Source organism: Lepidochelys olivacea, assembly GCF_965140295.1.
Source record: "Lepidochelys olivacea isolate rLepOli2 genome assembly, chromosome: 27".
Classification (NCBI taxonomy): Eukaryota; Metazoa; Chordata; order Testudines; family Cheloniidae; genus Lepidochelys; species Lepidochelys olivacea.
The window spans coordinates 12163310-12181084 of record NC_140437.1 but is presented as its reverse complement, the minus strand read 5'-3'; the positions used below and the strand labels follow the sequence as shown (position 1 = coordinate 12181084).

The following is a 17775-nucleotide window of genomic DNA, read 5'->3' as shown; positions in this document are numbered from 1 at the left end:
TTCTCTAGTTAAAAGATGGCAGTGGAGGGAATAAAAACCCTTCTGATTGGCCAAAATGCCTATACATGTCCTCAAGGCCTCAGGCAAACTCAAGATGTCCAGATCCCACTAACCCCGCTAGTGTCTCATATGGATCAGCACTAGCTTTAATTCCCCGACGCAATTACTCGTATCAGTGCTGCTGGTTGGGAAAGAGAATAAAATAATGAAGCAGTACTGCCAGCCCCAAACATTCAGAAATCATGAGTTAGCCCCCCCCAAATATCATGAGATTTTAAAATGAATGCATGTGGGGGGAGGTTCCTTTATTTGCCATCTGCTGTGGGAGTTGTCAGGGATCAGGGTTCCCAGTTTTTCTCTGCTGCCATCAGGGCTAGAAACTGTCATTGTTATTTCATGAAAGTCGAGATTGTCCCATCATCACATGAATCCGGCAGCTGGGGCTTTAAGACAAACACTGAACAGCGTGCTAAAAATCACACGATTTGGTAACACACTGCGGAAGGCTCTGGCCTTTCCAGATAGGCTGAGCAAAACAGCCAGAGCTCCCATTGGCTATCACTGGTGTAAAGGGTGTTCAGTACCTCTGACAATCAGGCCATAGGTGGCTTGGGGTGGGGACGTGAAAAATGGAGTGCTTCCAAAACCGGAAACTGCTTTGGAATATTTGGGCCTCCACCTCTGCAAATCAGAGATCATCTCTTGCAAAGTGCTTCAGTGTCTTTGGAAGCAAGGTGCAATAGGTACAGTGGCATAATAGGTAAAGCAACAATAAGGACGTGTTATTTACTCCTTTTCATAACACAAGAACTAGGGGCCACCAAATTAAATGAATAGGCAGCAGGTTTAAAACAAACAAAAGGAAGTATTTCTTCACACAACACACAGTCAACCTGTGGAACTCATTGCCAGAGGATGTTGTGAAATCCAAGACTATAACAGGGTTCAAAAAAGAATGAGATAAGTTCATGGAGGATAGGTCCATCAATGGCTATTCGCCAGGATGGTGTCCCTAACCTCTGTGTGCCGGAAGCTGGGAATGGGTGACAGGGGATGGACCACTTGATGATGACCTGTTCTGTTCATTCCCTCTGGGACACCTGGCATTGGCCACTGTTGGAAGACAGGACACTGGGCTAGGTGGACCTTTGGTCTCACTCAGTATGGCCGTTCTTATGTTCTTATGAAGCTTTTTTGTTTGCCTTTTGCTGGGGATCTGTAGCTCAGTGCCGCTGACGGCATTATTAAATTGTTGGGTGCCTTTTTGAAAAGCAGCTCTCCTCGCACGATCCCGTCCCAGGCCCGTTACCAACGCTCAGTGGGCTTTACAACCTAAAGCCCTGATTCTGCAAACACTTGCGTGCCTTTAAATCCATGCCAGTTCCCGCGGAGCTCAGTGGGACTTTTGACACGTGTGGCGTTACGCACACATGTAGAGTCCCAGTCGACTGTCCCCCCGCCCCCATTTTACAGATGTGAGGACTGATGCACAGAGAGGTGAAACGCCTTACCCAAGGTCGCAGCGAGTCGATGTCAGAGCTGTGATTCCCAGCCTTCTCCTCTCATCACTAGAGACACAGCTCCCTCCTTACCAGCCATAGATATTATCTACAGCTTCCTTCAGTGTGGCAGGATTCCAGCCGGAGGCACAGCTGCTGTTGAGGCTTCTACTGTCTCTCCTGGCTGGAATTCGCTGAGAAGAAAATACAGGGAGAACCGAGCAATTCTGAGCACACGAGAACGTAGCTGCCTTTTGCAGATTTGTTGTTTAATGCAATCTGCTTGGATTACTTTACACGCACTCCCACACCCCCGAAAAATGGGTTGAGAGAAACTTACCGTCTCCAAAGAGTTTCTGCCGGGACACAATGGGTCAAACTTTCAAAAGACCTCAGGGCCACATTTTCAAGGGCTCCTCACCCACCGCTGAAGCCAGACCTTTAGAAGGGCTCAGCTCCCATTGGGGCTCTTATACGTCCATTTGCCAAAGAGTCCAGCACGTTGGGGTACTGAGAGCATGGGAAAGCCACAGGTGCTGGAATCGTTTGAAACTCCTGGCCAGCATGATCAGCAGAAGTTACCAAATCACCCTGAGTTTATTTAACAACCAATTGACCCTTCCCTTGGCCAGAGGAGGCCGTGAGCTCCTAAGGGAAGAAGGAACTGAATTCAGGTTGGCTTGGAACAATGTATGCAAGTAGTTCACCAAGGAAACACCCATCTCTGGCCTGGGGAGAGTGGGTTCTGGGCCTGATCCTTCACTGGTTTGTATCTGGTGCAGTCATATACACCTGTGTGAAGTGGGAGCTTGGATAACATAAGTTGCAAGGCCAGGGAGTATCAGGTTCTTGGTCTCCAGGCCAAATGGTGCGGGTCCATCAACCTGCTCTCAGTTTGTCTACATATGATTATTCAATCCTGGCTTTCACTCCCTATTACCAATGAGTGCTCAGATCTGCCTGCAGAGAGGTCCCATGGGAACAGAGGGAGGGAGAGAGAGAGAGAGAGTGTGTATGTGTGTGGCGGGGGGGGCATGTTTTCAATGACCATTCACTCCTGAACACTTCCCCACTCTTGCTGACTTTGACTGACTGCATCTGTGCCCTGAAGAGGTCACCTTCTCCAGGAGAGGGGCAGAGGGGGGAAATCAGCTTTTGTTCATTTAGGAGTTGCTCCAACTTTGTTAAAGGCCCCGATCCGGCATACATGTTTCATTTTAAACACAGGAGAAGCTCATTAAAGTCAATCGGGGACCAGGCACATGCGTAAAGTTAAGCACTTACTTATGTGTTTGGAGGATCAGGGCCAAATTCAATAGATTTACAGAGTTTTAAAAGCCAGAAGGGGACCATTAAATCGTCTGGTCTGATCTCCTGTGTAACATGGGCCGAAGATGTTTACTCAGTTCCTCCTGTATTGAGCTTAATAACTGGTGATAGACTTTCAGCAGCACGTGGATTGGACTCCCGACCTCATCTTCTTCCAAACCAAATTATATTACGGATCCCCTAAGGAGGGTATTATCCAAACCTACACTTCACAGCTCTGAGAACTCTTTCTAGAGGCCAGAACTTTATTTTTTTCAATCTCCTTTTCACAGAGATTAAAAAACCAAATTGGACCATCTTAAATTCAAAGTATTTTTATTAACATGATATATACAGTTTTGTCCACTAACAAAGCAGAAAGGCCGTTGGAACAAAGCCCTGACTTTAGAGGGAGCTCTCTTCTCCCCCCACCCCAACGAAAACTCTTGTTTTGGTCAACTTTATACAAATGAACCTTCTGTACATGTTCTTTTCCCCTCATCTGCCCTTATTTATACAAGGCAACATAAATAGGAACACACGAGAACGCTTCTTAAAACGGCAGCTTTTAAAAAAAAAATACAATTATTTTTTTAAAAAATATCCGAGATTTTTTTTTCCCCCTTTTTTGGTTGTTGTTTTGTCAAAAAAATAGACATTCTACTTTGACAGGAGCTTAACTGACGTGCGGAGAAAACTTAAACCATTAACAGGCTCATTTCCCTGTTCAAAATAACTTAAATAGTTCCTGAAACACTTTAAATAATTTTTTGCATTTTTTTAAAACAACCCCTCTATGTATTTTCTGAGACTCCTAACAGAAGGTCAGATTCTCAACTGGCGTAAATCTGCATTGATCTCAATGGAAGTCACACTGATTTACGCCAGTAGGGAATCTGGCCCGGAAGGGCAAACTTCTCTAATCTTGCAGTAACTCTGGATTTACACTGGTGTTACTGAGATCAGAATCTGGCCCTCATCCAGTACGGAGATTTTGGCACTCCAGTTTGCACCAGCCAAAATTCTTCTCTGTAAATCTGGAGTAACATTGGTTTAGAGCAAGATTTACACTGGTGTAAATGAGATCAGAATTTAGCCCTTCCCCACGGCTGGGCTTTTGGTCCTCTCTAACCATGGTCCCTTCAATAATGTTATTAAATGTTTCTATAGTGTCCAGTTCTGTACAATAGACATATCTAAAAATTGACTTTATTTATTTAGAATATATAGAATTTTTTTTAAAAGACTACAAACTGTGGTACCTCTTATTGCATTTTTCTTTTTAGCTTAAATGGTGCTTTCATCTCCAGTCTGACCCTTGCAAGGGTGGATGAGAGGGAAGACGCAGAGACAATTACTTTCCCTCCTCTATCATCTGGGCGTGATGAAAAATCCTACCCTGATGTGGATGAAGCCAAATGGTTTTTTGAAGTCCCGCCAGCTGAGATGTTCTTCCAGAGTCCTCAAGGAGACACCCCACAAACAGCTCACCCGGGAAGGTAAAAAAACCAGTCGTGCTGTTTTCGAACGCTTGGAGACGTGCGGTGTCTCTTGGCCTCTGTCCAGATGAGAGGTGAGTCTCTGGCACAGATCTCCAGGTGGAAGAATCTTCCCATTCACTGTGCCTGGTGGTGGTGGGTGGGATGGTGGTGCAGGGGGGCCGGGGACCCCGTAGAAAGTAGGGGTGGGGTGAAAAGGAATTGGCAATTCTGAATCTTTTCCAAAAAATAAAAATCCAAAACCTCTTCCCCAACCCTGCCCCACCCTTGCCTGCCCGCCACCACTCCTGCCTGGCTTGTGGATCGTCCTCTGATCGTTTTAACCCTTTGCAGCTCTGCGGGTCCTGAGACGGCCTGGGATGTTTGCGTGTGTCTGCCTTTGTCCTGGAAACAAACCCACGTTTTAAAAAGGGTCTGGCCGCGACGGTGACAATTTCCTCTCTTGCTCCCCTGGTCCAAGGAGGCTGGAGGTTAGTACACGGCCCCCGGATTGGGAGGCGGCCCGGGGGGTGTATGATGCATGGTGTTAGTGGGCAAAGCTTGATGCGGTAAGTGAGGTCCACTGAGGTTCTGGTGATGGTACCAGGGGTTGTGCTGCTCCTCCATGTAGCTTGGGGAAGAGCTGTAGGGGAGCTGCTGGGGGAGCTGGTTCCTGCTGGAGGGGTTGCTGTGAGAGTTACTGTCCCAGAGGGCAGGAGAAGGCGGAGAATTGCAGGCCATGGAGTCGCTGTTATTGGGGCTGTGTTCCAAGGGTACTTCCCCGTTTTTGTAGAGCTTCTTGAACTTGGATCTCCGGTTCTGGAACCAGATTTTCACCTAGAGAAGGAAGGAAGGGAGGGAAGTGTGACTTTCTGGGTCCCTTTTACGTACATGGTCAATACACCACCGAAGGGAGGCAGAGGGGACGGGGGACAAATGGAGTGGCGCGTGAACAGAAATGTCACAGCGTGGGCAGATTTGCTTCTCTGTTTAGCCTAAGGTGCAGGGAGGGGTTTGTCCCCAAAACAGGTTGTTGCTTTGACAGCTAATGACGAGTTCCTTTGGACATTTATAAGTGGCCCTGTTGCTACAAAAGTCACCAGGCCGGGCAGGACAGTGATGAAACCGGGACTAGGGCAAACCTGATGGGGTTCATTTCAAATACTTGAGCGGGTTCCTGTTCCACTTAACGAGCCGCCGGGGAGAGGAGGAGACAAAGAGAGAAATTGAAGGGTGGTGAGGAAGAAGGCGGGTGAGACGGGAAAGGCAGATGTATCCAATGTGACAGGGAGAACCAGGAAGGAGAAGATAGAACAGCCAACAAAGAGCCAAAGGAGCATAGAGTCAGTGTTGCCAAATTTCACAATATCTGATGTTTCCGTAAAGCCCCAGCTCCTCGCATCCTGTGATTAGGTGAGCACCTCCGCTCTCATTTAAAAAGAAAGTTTCTAGCCCTCAAGACGGCAGAGAAAAGCCTGACAACATGACCTGACTGTTCACGACAGGCTCAGACCCCCCCGAAATAATGCTTATGAGAAAACTCATGAGTTTTAAGAGGATCTTGTGATTTTGGGGGGAGGCCTGGCTCGTGGTTTCTGAACACTGGGGGTTAGCACGACTGTAGCATTTATGCTGTACAGGGAGTATCCACGCCTTATGCCATACATGGGGCATGCAGCTTCAATTTAAGGGGATCTTTCATGCACGATACACACCCCTTAGAAAAGCACAGAAATCATAAATCCACCCTGCTAACCCAAGGGAATAAACTAGAGTGCAAACCCAAGCTAGTATTTTAGCGTCCCTGAAAAGCACCGCTTTCCAAGTCCAGCTCCCGTCAGGGGCTCGTGTGTGCCTCGTTAAAGCTTTTCTGGAGTTTCCTTTGTTTCCAGAGACAAAAAGCAGCTTGCAGTGCAGAATCCCCAACCACATTAAAATAAACAAACCGACAACAACAACAAAAAACCCCTAACAAATCAAACCCCTTTTAAAGAAGGGAATCAAAAAGAAACAGCTCCCTATCATGTCGCAATCACTCAGAGGGTGTAAGGCCCTTATGGCACAGAACATCTGCTCTTGGGCTAACAGCCCACGGAAACACGCTGACCTGGAACTTTATTTAGATCTGGGCAATTAAAAGTGAGCCTGTTGTCACCATCTATGACCAGCCCTGCATTCCTAACTCCAGCGATGCTCCTGTTGACATCCGCAGAAGCCCGGCCTGTAAGGGACAGCAGAAGCAGATTGCCCCTTGTTATGGGTGGGGCTGGATGTGACCCTCCTCAGAGTTTGGAGGTGTTCCAATTTTCGGGTGAGGGATGAGGGGGATTCACTCATCTCCGATCTGGAGGTGGGGGGAAGCTGTTCAGACTCCTTTCTATTAATCTTTCCCTTTACAAAGAGCAGCCACTCGTGGTCACAACGCCCCCCCCGCCCACAGATACTGTAGCAGTCTAATGTGATGGTGAAGTAAGGATAGAGGGGTTGGGTATAATCTCTTTTGGATTCCACTATTTCAGGCTTAAACGTTCTATCAATGGAACTGAGGACCCTAAATACCTTTGAGGTTCTGGGCCTAATGTATTAAAAGACTCTTTAAAAAAAAAAACAACCCCTCACCTGCAAGAGCTTGAGCATATTCACAAGTGCAACACGCACACAAAGAAATGAGTTCTGGAACCCCTGACTCCAGGGTCTACACTAGATTACCCCTAACTAAAACCTCACTTACCCAAGTGGTGTTAGCATCCACAGATATGGTCCTACCCATTCCAGCCCAAGGGCTGCTCTGGTATAAATTAATGGTTGAATTCTGAAGAGACGTAAAAAAAAAAAAAAGAAAAAAAAAATCCAGACAGGACCCAAAGATCCGTCACTGCCCAAAGAGAGGAAGGGATTCTTCTTCCTGGTTTTCTAGACCAGTGGTTCTCAACCTGTCGCCCGCAGATGTCTAGGGGGTCCACGACAGGTTGTCGCTATGAGCCCTGGGGGGTCCTCCGACTACGTCTAAGATTTCCAAAGTGGGGCCGCACCTCCGCTTGAAATTTTGTAGGGGTCCGCAAACGAAAGAAGGTTGAGAACCACTGAGCTAGACTCTTCGGCCCACTTCGCCAAACTGTGCCGGGAATCCAGTGAGTCGACGAGAAGGGGAAGGAACGCCGAATTGAAATTGGTTCTCTGCACTTGATCCGAATCAGTGAGCTATAGATTGGGCCCTGAACCTTTAAGCACTGATCATCTTTGGGGAGGGGGAAAAATCTCCCCCATCGGGGGGGAAAACAAAGCCAATCCATTTTCATTTATCTGGGCCCGACTGGGATGGCTGGGGTAAGTCAGGAATCAATGCATTGACACAGGTGAGCGCAAAGAGGGTTGGGCCTCTCTTCGCCCACATGGTTGAGCACAGCGGTAGGAAATGTATCCAAATACCTAGAGAAAACCCACCTTTTTGTTCCCACTGTCTCAGAAAGCCGGCTCCTCCACAATGGGTCCCTGTCTGATTGCGTAAGTGCTTTAATCTAAGCCCACTAAACCCAAGGGCTGTACAGAGTTGGCAACAAGTGCACTCTCTCTTGCTCCCCCCCACGCAGAGGGGAAAAGTTTTTTTTAATTCTTTTTGAAGTTACCTGTGTCTGAGTCAGCCCCAACTGAGCAGCCAGCTCGGCTCTCTCAGGCAGAGCCAGGTACTGAGCCTTTTGGAACCTCCTCTGCAGAGCCGCCAGCTGGTAGCTGGAGTAAATGGTTCTGGGCTTTCGGATCTTTTTGGGTTTCCCGTTGACCATCCTCACCTCCGGTTCTGGTTCTTCCTTCACCGAGACTGGAAGTGAAAAGGGAACATGTCGGAATCTCAGCAGCTGACTTGCCCCCACCCAGAATGTTGTAAAAAACAACCCCAGTCTTTGGAGGTGGTTTCCGACCCTTATCCCTGCTGGGAAGAGACGAGGAGGGTGGGGTGGGATTTAAGGGTGACCAGCTGTCCCAATTTTATAAGGACAGTTCCGATTTTGGGGATTTTTTTTCTTATATAGGCTCCTATTACCCCCATCCCCTGTCCCGATTTTTCATCTTTGCTGTTTGGTCACCCTAGATTTAAGCCTCCGTCTAGAAAACCTCACCTCCCAGATGCAGAACCCCAAGGCTGTGGCATGAGAAGTGACCCAGGAATCTGAACTGTATGTATGGCGAGTGAGAACAATTGTAGAGGAGTTAAGGGCTGATTACTTGGAGAAATCGCTGTACAGACTCCAGGTAAAAGCTTTCAGAAGCACAGCAAGAAAGGAGTATTTGGGGAGTTGTTCTTTAGCACACAAGGTCTTTCATTTCTCGCCCTCCCCCTTTGTGGTTTTTTCTGTCTCTCTCTTTGGTGGGTTTTTCTCTTCCTTTCTCTCTCCCTCTCTTTTCTTTTGGTACATTCTGTCTTGCCTTTTCCCTCTCCTGTCCCTGGCCATCTCTTCCTGTGGCTCCATTTCACTAGCTCCCCAAACTCCCAGCTCACCCCAGCCTGCCTGTTTCTCTGCCCAGGGGCTCCCCACCTGGTTCTGATCTGCTGGAAACCAACTGGTTCTCAGAGTTGGCCCCTCTCTTCCTCTCCCAGCCCATGGGGTGGGTTGTGACAAGCCTGTCTCTAAAGCAGCCTCAGGTCCCAGCTGCTTGGATGTTTCCCAAGCTTTATTTTTGAGGGGTGGGGGTAGAATTGTTCAGTAAGTGGAAATCAGGGCAGGATCGATTTCTCCCTTTCCCCACGTCCCTTTCTTTTAGGGCAGCAGACTCTAGGCTTCTCTGATCTTCCTACTTTCCTATCATCCCCCAGCACCTCAGACTCGCTTTAAAAACCACAGGATTATTCACAAATAAAACACTTTCCCACCCATATTCCCCTCCCCCAGAGCTGCTACCTAACCATCATCTTCCTGTCCAGTCATGGCATGGGTCATTCTCTCTACCCCAGCAGCCTGGGCTGGAAAGAGAGACAACCTATCCCCCCCGCACTCCCCCCCCCCCAATGGTTCTCCTTTTCCATCAACTAACCTGAGTTGTCCTGAAGTTTCTTAAGATTTCAGGGGCAAAGGTGAGTGGGAGATAGCTGTGGGGGGTGGAGATTGGGAAGGGTAAATAGCCACCCTGACTGGTGGCACAGAAAATAAAGGTCAGGAATTTGCCAGAGACAAAAGGAGGGAGAGTGTGTGGGTGGCTGGGAAAAGTAATCTTTTAAATCGGAGCCGGAGTTCAGAAAGTTGTGCGTCCGAACCTGGATCTAGCAAACAAGCCCCCCACCTTCAGCAACTCCCTCCCTCTCACCACCCCACTTTTGTGTGATTCAAGAGGCAGTCTCGTGTGTGTGTGTGTGATATTGACAACTCTCCTCTCATTCGAATACACAGGCGGAGGGGCGGCGGGGGGGGGGGGAAGGAAGAGCTGTTGCTGACTCCAAGAAGTGACTCCTTTCCATACCACCCCCCCATCTCCAGACACCCACCCACCCCAGCCCCATGCCCCTGGATCACTAGGGTCGGGGGGGCTCCTTACCTGCTTCCTGGGCCGGCAGCTGCTGCTCCCTGAAATGCCCATACTGCCTGTAGGAGGGGCTGTAGGGGTACTCGGCCTTGGTGGGGTAAGTCCCAGCCCCCGCGAGCCCGTTGAGGCCGAACTGGTGGTGGTAGGAGTAGTGGTTGAGGGGCTGGCTGTAGGGCTGGCTGGGGTAATAGTCGTGCTGGCTGTGGGGGGCGCTGTAGTAGCCCAGGTCAGTGACCGAGGACTCGGGCAAGGTGGGGGAATCCTTGGAGCAGCTCAGGGAGCTGGAGAGGTCGGTCAGGATGCTGGTGATCTTCTTATCAAAGGAGCCACTCATGGTGCGGCAGGAGGCAGGGGCAGGTGGGATCCGCTCCCTTCCCCGGGCCAGAGCCGCTGGACAGGCACCAGATCCGCCGCGGCGCGCGCGCGGGTCTCTGTCGCTCCCCGAAGGGGTCAGGCGAGCATTCCTCCTGCAGGCCAGCCGCTGAGAGCTCCGCGGGCGGCGGCTGCTGCGAGGCGACGAAGCAAAACTCCCCAGCCCAGCCAGCCTGCTGCAAGCCTTTAATTAGGGTGCAGGGCAGGGTGGATGCTGCGCGCCGATTGGCTCCAGACATATTGCCTGGGAGGCAAAACTGACTCTTTTTTTTTTTTTCTTTTCTTTTTGCAACAACAAAGAGTGGGTGAAAAAAAAAAAATCCAAGCTCCCAGCCGCCCTGTCGGCCGAACCCCTGCAGGGAGGCAGGGGGCAGCTGCTGGGCCACAGCTCCAGATCTGGGGCTAGAGGGGGAGAGTGTCTATAGGGGTATAAGTGCCTGGGGGTCCAGAGGGATATATGGAGATGGGTGTGTGTGTGGCGGGGGGGGGGGGTGTCCTTTGGGTGTCCCGAAGAGCATGTGTGTGCGGATCTGGGGGGGTGTTTTTCGAGGAGAGGTTTTTGTGGCTAGGGCTCCGGGTAGGTCTGTGGGGGGCGGGGGAGTATGTCTAAAGCCATCTGGGTAGGTCTGTGGGGGTCTGTCTGTGTAGGACTCTGGGGAGCGTCTAGAGAGGTCTGTGGGATGTACATATGTCTATAGGGGGTCTGTGTAGATGGGGGGGGGGTGTCTGCAGGGGTCTGTGTAATTCTGTGGGAGCGTAGACTGTAGGGGTTTGTCTAGATCTGAGTATGTCTATAGGGGTCTGTAGGTCAGTGGGGGGTGTCTATAGGGGTCTGTGGGGCGTCTGCGTAGGTCTGTAGGGGTGCCTGTAGGGGTCTGTGTAGGTCTGTGGGGTGTCTGCATAGGTCAATGGGGGTCTCTGTAGATCTGTGGGGGGTATGTCTATAGGGGTCTGTGGGAGTGTCTGTAGGGGTCTGTGTAGGTCTGTGGGAGGTGAGTATATCTATAGGGGTCCGTGAGGGTGTCTGTAGGGGTCTGTGTAGGTCTGTGGGGTGTTTGCGTAGGTCAATGGGGTCTGTGTAGGTCTATAGGGGTCTGTGGGGGTGTCTGTAGGGGTCTGTGTAGGTCTGTGAGGGGTGAATATGTCTATAGGGGTCTGCGGGGGTGTCTGTAGGGCTATGTCTAGGTCTGGCGGGTGTTTTGGGGGAGGGTGTGTGCTGGGGTGGGTGAGGGTAACCACCTCCATGGGATGCCAGTAGTTAAAGCTCTGGGAGGCTTTGTCCCTACCCTCTAACCCCCCCCTCCCGCCCCCCAAATGTGCCCAAGTTTCCAACAGCAGCAGCCCAGGCAGGTGGCCCCTTGCCAGCCTGGCCACTGCACTTCTGGGCCCCGCTGTGGGTTTGCCCCTCACTCCTGTTTGTTCCTCTCAGGAGAACATCTGCTCCTGGAGTCCTTTCACCCAGGCCGGCCTGGCCCTGCTGCAAGCCCTGCAGCATCCTTCAAGGGCAAAGCTCCTTGTCCTGCCGCTCCCAGTACTGGGGATCCTTTGGTCTCTCCCCACCACCAATCTGGCACCTGAACTTTCATTTTCCCCTCCAAAATCAGATAAACTAAAGCTAGTGGGCTTCACTACGGTCTTCCTTATGCCCTGCTTTGAATGGGCCATACTCCTCCTATAATGCCCTGGCTTGCTAAGGGCACGTTCGTTTTGCAGTCGGAACTCTTGGGGAAATCCTTGCATCCCCCCGTCTCTTAAAAAGGGGAGGGGCATAATGAATGTGTTTCTCTGTTAATTCATGTCCTTGTTTCGTCATGTGGACTCTGAATGGCCCCGGGGGGAGGCCGGTTCGGACACTCACTCGTGGTCCATTTTATTTCTCTTTCCAGAGAGATCTCCCCATTGTTTTTTTTTTTTCCTCTTTAAAGTCCTTCTCTCTATTCCCATCCGATCACACGCAGACCTTCAGTCTCTACCTGTTTCAGAGCAGCAGCCGTGTTAGTCTGTATTCGCAAAAAGAACAGGAGGACGTGTGGCACCTTAGAGACTAACCCATTTATTTGAGCCGAAGCTTTCGTGGGCTACAGCTCCCTGCATCGGATGCATCCTGTCTTTCCCTTCCCTAAAACTCTCCCTAAAACTCTCCTGGTGAGGATTGGCCCTGCAAGATACAGGATGCACAGTGCAATTCCGCCACCTGCTGGGCACTCGGGGGCACTGCCGAACCTGTGTTCTCAACAGGTCGCACCCACCTGGGAAGGAGGGAGGCACAGTGTCCCCCTCCATTCAAAACCCACCCACGTTTTGTCCTGGCTTTTTACAAACAGGCTCCAGGCGAGGAGCACAACCAGGAAACGGCAGAGGAAGAATCTAGCAGGGACGTAGGATTTTTGTTCTCTCTCATCACAAAATCAATAGGTACCACCCCCGTTTCAGGTATTGAATAAACGGAGAGATGGGAATAAATAAGAGCTTCAAATGATCACGGAAACCGGGGCTTGGCGTATTTAGCTGATCCAAGGGAAAGTTAAGAGGTGATGTGACTGAGGTCTATAGCGGGGGGAGGGGGTCCTCAACCTTTCTCTTTCCGACCCTCCCACTGCCCCCAACGTGCTGTAAAAATTCCACGGCCACACCTGGCACTAGGGGGTAGCACGCAGGGCAGTTGCCCAGGGCCCCATGCCACAGGGGGCCCCACGAAGCCACATTACTCAGGCTTCAGCCGCGGTTGGTGGGGCTCAGGCTTTGCCTTTCTGCCCCAGTGAGTCTAAGGCCGGCCCCTCTCTGGTTGGCGGACCCCCTGAAACCTGCTCCTGGCCCTCTGGGGGGGCCCCAGACCCCCTTGTTGAGAACCACTGGTCTACAGCTAACTCCCCAGGGAAGAGATTACAGAGAATAGCAGAAAAAGCCACAAGGAGAGCCTATGGCTGGAAGGTGAAGCTAGACAAATTCCAACTAGAAATAAAGTGCATGTTTTTAACGGCGTAATTAACCACTGGAACAACTTGTCTAGGGACATGGGGGATTCTCCATCTTTAAAGAAAGCCAGGAGCTCTTTCTAAACAATATGGAGGCTTGGCAGAATTCAGGTTTTGTTTTTTTATAGCTTTGACGGCTGATTCCAATGGTTATTTTTAAGCCTTTTTTTATTTTGATCTAGTTACATTTTCACAGCTGTGAGAAATTATGGGGTTTAAGCATTTTTCTGGCCAATTTAAATGTTCACAGTCGCCGGTAATTACCAAAGGTGGAGGGGGTCAGACAATGGCGGGGGTGGGGGGAACAATAATTATTGTAGCAGAGATTCAGAAAGTTAAAGCTTTGTAACCATTAAAACAGCATCAAAATATACAAAGTAAATATCCTGTAATCCCTAATAACTTCTTAGGAAGCATTTTGCTTACTTTGTCTGTCTGTACTTTTAAATGATTATTGATGGGGAAAAAAATTCATCAGTTTGTGTGCGTGTACAGTGACTTTTACGGATACAAATCGAATCCCTCCAAGCCTAGCGATATGCTATAGGTCAAATGGAAGTTAGGGACTTGATGCAGGAATTACCGGGTGAGATTCTCTGGCTTGTTATGCAGAAGGTGAGACTATACAATGGGCCCATCGATAAATACATCTAGTTGGGATCAGAAGCACTTTCCCCTACTTTGTATTCCAGTTTTTACTCTCTGTATGGCAGTAACACCCTGGAGCCCGAGTCATGGCCCAGGTGCTCCCTGCGCTTGGTGCTGTACAAATGCAGAACAAAGACATGGTCCCTGCTGCAGAGCGCGAACGATCTAAGTATAAGACAAGAGACAACAGGTGGATACAAACAGATGGGGGAGTACAAGGGAAACACATTTCAAAAAGTCAGACATTCTCATAGGAGAGCAGGAATTCTGTTTTCTGGCCCAGGGGCTGTCATGATGTGCGTGGCCAGTAGTTACAAGACTGCGGCATGTGTAGTCACCTGTGTGCACAGCAAAAAAACACCCGGCATGTTACATCTTTTGACTAGCAAGGCAGTAAAAAAAAGTCCAGCCAGGCCAGTTAAAAACTGGCCAGGTGGCAACCGTATATGTAACTGTGACTACCTAGAGATGTCATGGGGCAGCTCATTGTAATGCCAGATGCCAGCCTGGCGGGACTAATGCACAATCTATTCAAAGGGATCCATCCTCAGAACAATGGGTCTGCTACAGGGAATGGTCAGTGCAGGGAACTGGACTTCCCAGTTTGGCCTGGGGTTGGGGGAGGGGAGTAGGGTGGGGAGTAGGGACCCACCCCCCCAGCTAAACCACCTGACTGGGGTTCTGAAGCTGACCAATGATGTCACATGACAGAGGGGACTGAAACTTTATTTAAGGGCCCGTTCTGCTTCACTGCCTCTCAAGGGCCAACCATCAGCCAATGATAGAAGCAGGACTGGCTTCCCACCTGACATTTGGCCAGAACTCCTCAGCAGAAGGGGTGAGTAGTTTCTCCCTCAGGGGGCAGAGCACATGGGGCCTTTGATGTTTTACCTAAAGATGTGTAACTCCTGTGTATGCTCTGAGAGGCAAAGTGCCTGTGGTTTTAGGAACCTGGTGTTCCTTACCTGGCCTGCTATGTGGTCACCAAAGGGTGAAGTTATTAACCAGAGCAGGGACGCCGGGAGGATCATGCAGAAGTGACTAGGGGGCCTTGGGAGGTTCAAGTCCTGGTTTCAGGGCCTAGGACAGCTGGTCAAGGAAAGGGGCCAGACAGGTGGTCTGCCCCCCAGAAATGTGCCGTAGAGGCCCAGAGTTACAATGTTTGGAGCTGCTCAGACCCGGCTGGCTTGGAAGCATGTGAACTCCAAGGTGGGTCCAATTTCAACAGACTGGTGACTGTCCACTAGAGGAACTCAGCCAGGTGTGTATCACATGGCCCAAGCACACAATGTCAAGAGGGGGTGGGGAGCTGAGAAGGTGCATGCTCGTTGCATGCCACAGACCTACAATGCAGAGACCAGGGTGAGGAACTGGGAATGGGCATGCTCCCTGCCTGGCACAGTACAGAGCACTCGGATCGTAGCTGGCAGCTGAGAACAGGTACCCTAAAAGCATGCACCAAGCACACAGTGCTGAGACAAGAGGGAGGAGACGAGCACGGGCAAACTCAGTGCATGGCACAAGCCCACAGGTGCTGTAATCATGGCTGGGGGAAGGGGGAGTGAATCCACCCCCTGAGATGGACAGAGAAGTCCAAGCTTCTTGGAACTATTATCAGCTCCACGAAGTGTCCTCAGTCAGGGGACAATCTCTCATGGAGATGAATGGGCCACTTCACAATGATGCGCAAAGGGCAAAGGTATGTAGAGCCTTCTCCGTGTGCAATAGGAACGGATTTGGGATTGGGTCTCTGCATCTCCCAGTCTCCTGGCATTGTCTGCCTCCGGCTGGGGCTACAGGTTGAGACGTGCCACATCTGAGCTGTGGCCGGGGCAGGGGAGAGCCCAGGAGAGGAGCAGCCCTGGACCAGAACAGCAGTGGGGTTGCAGGTTAGGGCTGAAGTCAATTATCCAGCACACACGCGAACTAAGACTGGCTTTCACTGTTGCTTCCACTTCCCCACTCTCATGAGCTCCAACGCCAAGCCGGAGTTTAAAGGGCATGGAGCAGCGAATCCATGTGCCAAGGAGTGTCCCGTAATCCAGGTTTGAAAGGAGCACAGGATGGATCCGGTGGCCCTTGACTACAAGCCTGAATTCCCGTAGGACAGAACACAGGTACCCGTATAATTTATAAAACGGGAACGTAACGCCGCTTACCCTAGTGTCAATTATTGGTACGGTCAAAGCAAGAACCACCCTGCCAGAGCCCTGTGTGAAGGGGCAGCAGCCAGGTCCTCAGCTAAAGTAAACCAGCCGATCTCTATGTCCTGGTCTACCCTAGGACTTTAGGTCGAATTTAGCAGCGTTAAATCGATGTAAACCTGCACCCGTCCACACGATGAAGCCCTTTATTTTGACTTAAAGGGCTCTTAAAATCGATTTCCTTACTCCACCCCTGACAAGTGGATTAGCGCTTAAATCGGCCTTGCCGGCTCGAATTTGGGGTACTGTGGACACAATTCGACAGTATTGGCCTCCGGGAGATATCCCAGAGTGCTCCATTGTGACCGCTCTGGACAGCACTCTCAACTCAGATGCACTGGCCAGGTAGGTAGGAAAAGAACCGGGAACTTTTGAATCTCATTTCCTGTTTGGCCAGCGTGGCAAGCTGCAGGTGACCATGCAGAGCTCATCAGCAGAGGTGACCATGATGGAGTCCCAGAATCGCAAAAGAGCTCCAGCATGGACTGATCGGGAGGTACGGGATCTGATCGCTGTATGGGGAGAGGAATCCGTGCTATCAGAACTCCGTTCCAGTTTTCGAAATGCCAAAACCTTTGTCAAAATCTCCTAGGGCATGAAGGACAGAGGCCATAACAGGGACCCGAAGCAGTGCCGAGTGAAACTTAAGGAGCTGAGGCAAGCCTACCAGAAAACCAGAGAGGCAAACGGCCGCTCCGGTCAGAGCCCCAAACATGCCGCTTCTATGATGAGCTGCATGCCATTTTAGGGGGTTCAGCCACCACTACCCCAGCCGTGTTGTTTGATCCTTCAATGGAGATGGAGGCAACACGGAAGCAGGTTTTGGGGACGAAGAAGATGATGATGATGATGAGGTTGTAGATAGCTCACAGCAAGCAAGCGGAGAAACCGGTTTTCCCGACAGCCAGGAACTGTTTCTCACCCTGGACCTGGAGCCAGTACCCCCCGAACCCACCCAAGGCTGCTTCCTGGACCCGGCAGGTGGAGAAGGGACCTCCAGTGAGTGTACCTTTTAAAATACTATACATGGTTTAAAAGCAAGCATGTGAAAGGATTACTTTGCCCTGGCATTCGCGGCTCTCCTGGATGTACTCCCAAAGCCTTTGCAAAAGGTTTCTGGGGAGGGCAGCCTTATTGCATCCTCCATGGTAGGACACTTTACCACTCCAGGCCAGTAACACATACTCGGGAATCATTGTAGAACAAAGCATTGCAGTGTATGTTTGCTGGCTTTCAAACAACATCCGTTCTTTATCTCTCTGTGTTATCCTCAGGAGAGTGAGATATAATTCATGGTCACCTGGTTGAAATAGGGTGCTTTTCTTCAGGGGACACTCAGAGGAGCCCGTTCCTGCTGGGCTGTTTGCCTGTGGCTAAACTGAAATGTTCCCCGCTGTTAGCCACGGGGAGGGGGGAGGGTTGAGGGGGTAGCCACGTGGTGGGGGGAGGCAAAATGCGACCTTGTAATGAAAGCATATGTGCTATGTATGTAATGTTAAGAGCAAGGTTTACCCTGAAAGAGTGTAGCCACTGTTTTATAAAATGTGTCTTTTTAAATACCGCTGTCCCTTTTTTTTTCTCCACCAGCTGCATGTGTTTCAATGATCACAGGATCTGCTCCTTCCCAGAGGCTAGTGAAGATTAGAAAGAAAAAAAAACACACTCGTGATGAAATGTTCTCTGAGCTCATGCTGTCCTCCCACACTGACAGAGCACAGACGAATATGTGGAGGCAAATAATGTCAGAGTGCAGGAAAGCACAAAATGACCGGGAGGA

The 17775-nt window shown here is 50.3% G+C and overlaps 1 protein-coding gene across 1 annotated transcript; it reads right to left on the bottom strand.

The window, feature by feature from the left end:
- Positions 1-3126: 3126 nt before the first annotated feature.
- Positions 3127-10317, bottom strand: DLX3 (distal-less homeobox 3). The gene is made up of 3 exons (XM_084615435.1): positions 9812-10317; positions 7912-8102; positions 3127-5122 (listed from the first exon to the last, which is right to left on the bottom strand). Exons 1-3 carry the CDS (start codon positions 10131-10133, stop codon positions 4778-4780), a joined length of 858 nt encoding a protein of 285 aa, XP_084471561.1. The 5' UTR covers positions 10134-10317; the 3' UTR covers positions 3127-4777.
- Between the last annotated feature and the right edge of the window lie 7458 nt (positions 10318-17775).